The sequence below is a fragment of the Gopherus flavomarginatus genome, chromosome 2 (assembly GCF_025201925.1).
Source record: "Gopherus flavomarginatus isolate rGopFla2 chromosome 2, rGopFla2.mat.asm, whole genome shotgun sequence".
Lineage (NCBI taxonomy): Eukaryota > Metazoa > Chordata > Testudines > Testudinidae > Gopherus > Gopherus flavomarginatus.
The window spans coordinates 162307832-162315079 of record NC_066618.1 but is presented as its reverse complement, the minus strand read 5'-3'; the positions used below and the strand labels follow the sequence as shown (position 1 = coordinate 162315079).

The 7248-nt window shown below is 48.8% G+C and overlaps 1 protein-coding gene across 1 annotated transcript; it reads left to right on the top strand.

The window, feature by feature from the left end:
- The first annotated feature begins 287 nt into the window (after positions 1-287).
- Positions 288-6699, top strand: NPM2 (nucleophosmin/nucleoplasmin 2). Its single transcript, XM_050940339.1, has 8 exons — positions 288-354; positions 1683-1768; positions 2723-2842; positions 3628-3721; positions 4354-4490; positions 5259-5287; positions 5978-6014; positions 6655-6699. The coding sequence occupies exons 1-8, from the start codon at positions 291-293 to the stop codon at positions 6697-6699; spliced, it is 612 nt and encodes a 203-aa protein (XP_050796296.1). The 5' UTR covers positions 288-290.
- The last annotated feature ends 549 nt before the right edge of the window (positions 6700-7248 follow it).

Below are 7248 nucleotides of genomic sequence, written 5' to 3'. Positions count from 1 at the left end.
GTTAACAATTGGAAAAAAAACTGTGATGGGAATGGTGGATTCTTCAGATCCAAACAGAGTTTAGTCAAACCCAAATTATTGGGTTCAACACTGGGGTAGATGGGTGAAAACTTAATGGCCAGTAAGATACAGGGGGTCAGACTAAAAGATCTAATGCTTCTTTCTGGCCTAAACTCTGTGGAAAACTTAAATCCTATATCAGTGGGGCTGTTGTGAAGTTTTCTAACTTAGTAAAGACTCCACTCTAAGGAACGTCTTCTTCCTTCCCAGGAAAGTAAATCCTAGGAACCATGGCTCTTAACAGTAGTGCCAACAGCAACAGTAAATCTGAGAAGCCAGTGTCTCTAATCTGGGGTAAGAACCTGTCTCTCATGACTGTTTCTGGGGATATAATTTCTGTGTATACTGTGACTAAGAGCCATGAATGCAGCTGAAACAAGTTTCCATTGACTTGTCCTCCCTCCCATCTGCTTGTTTGTCTGTCCACCTGTTGCATCTTGTTGTCTAAGCCAGTGGTTCTCAACCAGGGCTATCCGCAGGTCTTCCGGGGGTACATGAACTCATGTAGATATTTGCCTGGCTTTGCAGTAGGCTATGCAGAAAGCCCTAGCAAAGTCCGTACAAACTAAAATATCATCCAGACAATGACTTTATACTGCTCTGTATACTATACACTGAAATGTAAGTACAATAGTTATATTCCAATCAATTTGTTGAATTCTATGGTAAAAATGAGAAGGCCAGCAATTTCTCAGTACTCATGTTCCGTGACACTTTTCTTTTATTACATTTGATTTTGTAAGCAAGTAGTTTTTAAGTGATGTGAAACTTAGGGTAGGCAAGACAAATCAAATGCCCGAAAGGGGTACGGTAGGCTGGAAAGGTTGAGAACCATACAAACACAGGAGGGCAGGGAGGACCATATGTCTTCCTGTCCAGTGCCTAGCACAACAGGGCCCCAACCTGACTATGGCCTCTGTACTACTGCAAAATAAGCTGTAATAACTAGGTGGCTTCGGGCTACTTCAGGAAGTGTCTTGCAAGGCTCCCCTGACAATCACAGCCCTCAGCTGAAATGAAACCACTCTTCCAAGAGGCAGAGAGGCTCTGCCTCTCGGTGACAAACCAAATAACTGGAACCCTTGAGAACCCACGCTCCAGTGGTAGGTATCTGGAGAGCACTCTCATGTAGAGGTGAGGATGTGCCTAGGTTGTCTGACAGCCATCTGCCTGAAAATCATCTCAGTACAGTCTCCTCTTTAGTCTATCTCTGAGTTGAGCAGTCAAATTACTTCGTACCTCCTTAAACTGCCACCTGACTCTTCTTCTCTCCCTAATCTCTTAGGAAGTGAACTCTTCCCCTGTGTCTTAAGCATCTCTTGGCTCCCATTGATCAATACCTGTGGCGGCTCCATGGGACAATGTTTTGGCTCTAATATCAACCTGCCTGACAGGTGCAGGAAGCAGAGAGGAGCTTTGGGGAGCCAAACTGCTGCCTCTAATTGGGGAGCAATTATGTATTGGTGGCTTCTCTGATGTCTCTTCTCCTACCACCCCTCCTTACCAAAAAGGAGGTGTAGTGGAAGCACCATCTCTGACACTTCAGCCTAGACGTCTCTCAGCCGAGAATTGGGCGGGCGGTAGGCTGAGCTGACCTGACTGGGCTTCTACCTCATCCACAGGATGTGAACTAAACCATGAGAAACAAACCTATACATTCAAGATCCCAGATGAGTGGAAGTATGAGCAGCAGCTGGCCCTGCGAACAGTGAGTACCTGGCCCATCTTTGCCCGTAGAGGGTTATGGGGCAGGGCGTGGGCACTTGTGTTTGAAGTGGGTAGCTGAGCACAGGCTGGTCTTGGAAGCTAATATAAGGATCTGGAGAGGAAAAGAAAACCCCTAATCTAGATAGCATGATGTTCAGAGATGGCCATTCCCACTGCTAGAACCATCTGGCATGCAAACCTTGCAGGAAGAGAAGAGAATGGCCTCATTACTCCCTTGTCTGGGGTCATGCACTCATTCATGCTTGTTGACACTACTGGCCCTAGGGCACCTGTAACATGGGTCTCTGCATGGCAGTTCAAAGGGCACTGCCACCAGACCAGCCTGCCCAAGTCCATTCAGTACAACCATTTCCTGCAAGGCTGGCCTGCTCCAGCCATAGAAGGGAGGGGCATGTTTTGCAGAGGAATATCTATGCTCCATGTCCCACTGTCTGCTCCTGTTCACAAGGGTTGCCATGGAAGCACAACCTGTGCGGAGTGATAGGCCCTAATTCTCCCACCCCTGATCTCTGCCAGGATAAATGGCTGCCCTGATCAGTCAGTCGAGGAAGCCCACTCGCCCTTGGGACTGGCAGAAAGTGTGGTGGAGCTCTAATGAGCAGTGGCAGGGTCTTCCTTATTGGCTTATAGGCTTTAGTAGGGTTGCCACCTCTGAGGCATAAAATACCAAGACCTTTCCTGAACTCATAAAACTGGACAGCTGGCAGTGTGTATGGAGCACCCTCCCAGATTTCCTGGAACAGCGACCCCAAAGGGATGGTCCTGAGAACCTGGATGGGACCAACCCTAGGCTAAGGCCCTATAGACTTGTCTGGAACCCTCCTTCCCAGGTCTGGAGTTTGGTGGGGGGAGAAATCTAGAGTTGGAGCCTTCACAGATGTTGCTGGAGTTCTGCCACTAAAGGGGTACTGATGACTCATGTTTTCACCCAAAGATCTGCCTAGGAGAAAAAGCCAAAGATGAGTTCAATGTTGTGGAGATTGTACCCTCCGAAGACAGCCAGGATACCACGCCTGTGCCCCTAGCAACTCTGAAACCTTCAGTACTGCCAATGGTGAGTGCCAGCTCATCAGTCTCTTAAAGGACTCTGGGGGACAATGACACTGAACTGGGGTTAGCTCAGATCAAGCATAAAGTCTAACCAGAGATGGGCCTGAACAAAAACGCAAGATCTGAATGGCTTGTGGACAGAACCCTGTAGTTTGGCTCAGCTCACTAGAAAAGGCCAGACTTGGAGCAAACCCGAATGCAAAGGGAATAGCAAAGGGAAGCTTGATGTGGCCACAGCCCCTTAGGGAGGGGAAAATGCATGAGCTGAAGGCTGAGTGCACCCACCTAGACTTCAGCTCCTGGCCAAAATAAGTGTGCCTTCATTTTCCTCTTCCTCCTAAAGACTTGCTCTAGGATCCTGTCAGGCCTCAGTGCACACCTGCTTTCGAGATATAGCTTCTAATTGAGTACACAGCATAACCTGTTATCAGCCAGACACTGCTGCTTCACTGCTGCCCAGAGAGGCAGCAATGCATGCATGGCTCTTCCAGCTAACAGCCCTTCTAGACAGTTCAGTCCTTGCCCTGAAGAGCTTACAAAGACCATCACTGGGGAGATGGGTAGCTTACGCAACAGGCCAGGACACTGAAAATCCAGCACTGATAATGCTCAGCTGTGCATAAACCAACTCCTGTGTTGTCTCTAAATTAACTAGCCCTAGACTCTCGTAGGAGGGAAATGCATGGGGGAACCTCCTTCCAGGCTCTGGCACTTGTGTCTGTAGGCAGTGCAGGAGGATGTGGGGGAAAGATGAAGGCCGAAATAACCTGTGACATTAATCTCTTCCAGGCCACCATGGTAGGGGTTGAGCTGACTCCTCCTGTCACCTTCAGGTTGAGAGCTGGCTCTGGCCCAGTCTACATCACTGGACAACATGTTACATGTAAGCGAACGGAGGGAGGTGGGAAGAGGGGATCTGAGCCCAAGTCAACCCAGGTGTAAATGTAATGCAATGCCCATTGGCTCCAATGGGAACTGCATTTGCTGGATCTACTCTGTCCCCTAGAGGATGTCCAAGGCCTACCCAAGTGTCAGCACTTTGGGAATTCAGTGACTTTCCACCATATCCAAGCACAGGAAGGCCACAACCTTGGCACAATGTCCCACTGTCAGAGCAGGGGCACTGCATGCCTCTTAACCAAAGGTTCTCTTCCCTACCCTTTCCTCCAGGCAGGATGGCTGGCAGGTGTGCTCTGGGGATAGTGGCTAGTTCTAAAGACTCCCATTCCTACCAAGGAGCCACTAACCTTAGCAACACATCTAGGTAACCTCAGCTGTGCTACAGCCTAAGTTCTCAGTGGGGCCAAACTTGGCTCAAGTTAGCATCTCTTTGGAATGGGGAGTGTCTCTGCCATAACTAACTGCAGCTTGTCGGGCTTGCTCTAATCAGGGCCTAGAATAAAACCAAGTGTGTAAGTCCCCAAGATGGGCAGCAGGTCACTGACAGGCTCCAGCATGTCTAGCCGCTCTAAGGGTGCATGAACAGCTCTGAGCCAAGGCTTCTCTGCTTTGCAGTGGTACCGGATCTCTCCTGGGATGAGGAGGAGGAGGAGGAAGAAGAGGAGGTGGCTGAGGAAGAAGAATCTCAGGAGGATTCTCCCCCCAAAGCCATCAAGCATCCAGCTTCCAACAAGCGGGGTAGCATTGCCAAGGTACTGCAAGAACTGTCAAGCAAGGAGCACCCACTGCCAGTCGCATGTCCCCATTCCTCCCACGGCAGCGCCACTAATTCCCTGGTGTTCCTGCTGGTTCTGAATCTGTCCCCGGGTATGGAGGTGACTAGTGAGAGAGTAGAGTGAACTAGCTATCTAGTCTCCTGGGCCTTGCAGAATCTTGTTGACTCACCCAGTGAACCCGGAGAAGCGGCTGATGTTCTGCTGGAGGTGATCTCTCCAGCATGAGACCCCTGAGTGCTTGTGACCACTGAAGACTGTATTGCTGTCCCCAAGAGTCCTGAGGGTAACGAGTGTCTTGGCTAAATTCCAGTGTAGCTAACTGTACGTAATGTTCTGCTCCCTAACCTCTCCTTCCCCCCACCCTGCTCCACTGCCAAATGAACACCACATCCTCCAATGCATAGTATTGCTAAGGGTTTAACAGCTATGCTCTAGCCCAAAGGTGTCTGCATTTCAGTGGTGGGCACAGAGCTTCCAAGTCACCGCTATCTCTGGAATGTATTCTATGGTTCTTCGACCCCTCTCTTCACCGGGGAAAGTCCCACATGGACGGACAGTTCTCTTACTGCTACAGCGGATCTATGCCTGTGCAATAACCCATTTTCCTGCTATAGGGACAAGCTACACAATTCTTCCTACTTTGGAGAATTATGCTCAGGCAGTTCCAAAAAATGCCCTCTCCCAACCTGTGACTTAGAACTTGTGCTAGCCTTGTCAAATTTAACTCAAGCTTCTTCTTCCCAGAAGAAGAAGATGGAGAAAGAGGAAGAGAAGTGAGTATAATCAATGGTGCGGTGCGGGGGAGCCAAACAGTCTGGATAGCACCCTCTAAATGAGATGGTGGGAATACTGCCTGACCGATCTCTGTCACAGGTGGAAGCTAAGGATCTCATGGCAAGAGGGGACTAGAATTCCATAGGCCAGGAAATACAGTGACATTGACATTTGGGGGAGGGATAGCTCAGTGGTTTGAGCATTGGCCTGCTAAACCCAGGGTCGTGAATTCAATTCTTGAGGGGGCAATTTGGGGCAAAAATCTGTCTGGGGATTGGTCCTGCTTTGAGCAGGGGGGTGGACTAGATGACCTCCTGAGGTCCCTTCTAACCCTGACATTCTATGATTCTACACTAACCTCCAGGTCTATTGGAGATAACAGCCTTTTGGCTAGTCCTGGCAGTGCAGTGCTGGTGTCTAACTCTGGGAAAGAGCAAAGGGATAACTGTCCTGTGAATTGCTGTGGGAAATCCCAGAGGAACGCTGGCATGCCCTTATCCCCATCACATCTGCCCAAAGCCACCAATTAGGTTTAAGTAACTTCATGCTAAAAACCTAAATACTAACAGTTGGATTGACTTAGGGAAATGCACAAGCTCAGTACCTGTCGTTAGATCTGTGAACGTATGGCATGAGTTTTCAGGAGTGAATCTAATCTCAACTCTCCTCTTCCCTTCTCTTCCGAGCAGCAGTGTTCCTTCTGATGATGATGTCATTCCCAGCAAGGTAAGAAGCCAAGCAGTGATGTCTGTGCCCCTTGGGACAGACTGAGGGAGAAACATGAATCACATTAATGCTGGCTTGAGAAATGTTTCGCTGTGGAAGTCTCTTCTGAAGCAAACATGGCTTTTAAAGCTGTTCCTCTGTTCCGCATGAGGCTCGTGTTTCCATTTCATCTGTGGCTGCTTTATCTCTGCTTCACTGTCTCTAGAGCTGAATAACTAGTACTAGTCAAAGGTAAAAAGACACTGCAAATGACTGTCTATCTAAATCACTTGCTGAAAAAATGAGTACCAGATATTCTAGCAGCTGGTGGGTGTCTGTCACACGCCACTATCTGCTTCTAATTAGCTCACAACCCCTGAAATAGGGCAGACAGTCAAACATGAAAACATCACTCTGACAGGAAAAATAACCAACAGGCATATGGATAACTAAACCTGGGCTTAGATCTGCATGCTCGTGAATTGGGCTCTTGCTGTCTAGTTCTAATGTCTAATCACTTTCCATGTGCTATTGTGGCAGCAGTGCAGAGCCGTTCTGCATTAACATCTTGGCCTAGCGAGTGGGGCCATCAAATGTGGGGGTGCCTAGCTGCTGGCCTGCGCTACTCTAAAGCCATAGCCTCACTTTGCTCCCTTTGCAGGGAAAAGGAGCTGGCAGAGGGAGAAAGCCAGCAGTGAAGAAATAGACTGATCTGCGGCAAGGCATCTACGAGGTAAGGCTGTTCTGCAAACCACGGGCTGGCTGAGTGGAGCAAGCCACCAAGATGGAGGCCTTGCCAAAGAGATGAGCTGATGGCTGTATTGTCATGGAGGGACCAATATTGTGTCCCAAGTTCCCCATGCATGTAGCAACTAGGGGAACCATAATTGTCTGGCCACTCCATTGTCCTCCCTTGGGCAAATGCTGGATGCACCATGCTATATCTAGTGGTACTATGTAGGAAAATGGTAATTGGGGAAGGGTATTTAAGGAGAGGACTAAGGATTACAACACAATGGGATAATCCACAAACTAGAATCCTTCAGGCAGAAAGCTACTGGCATAGTATCTAGCTGCCAGCAAAATGGTCTAGCAGCCTATGCATGGAGCTTAGAGGTAGGACTCCCAGGTTCTGACTTACTGTGTCGTTCACTGGTCTGAAGCTATACAAATGCTCATACCGTGCACTGGCCCTAAACCAACTGGAATCCATCTGTGGGGCAAGGTACCTTTGTGGGAGGTACAAACTAGTGAC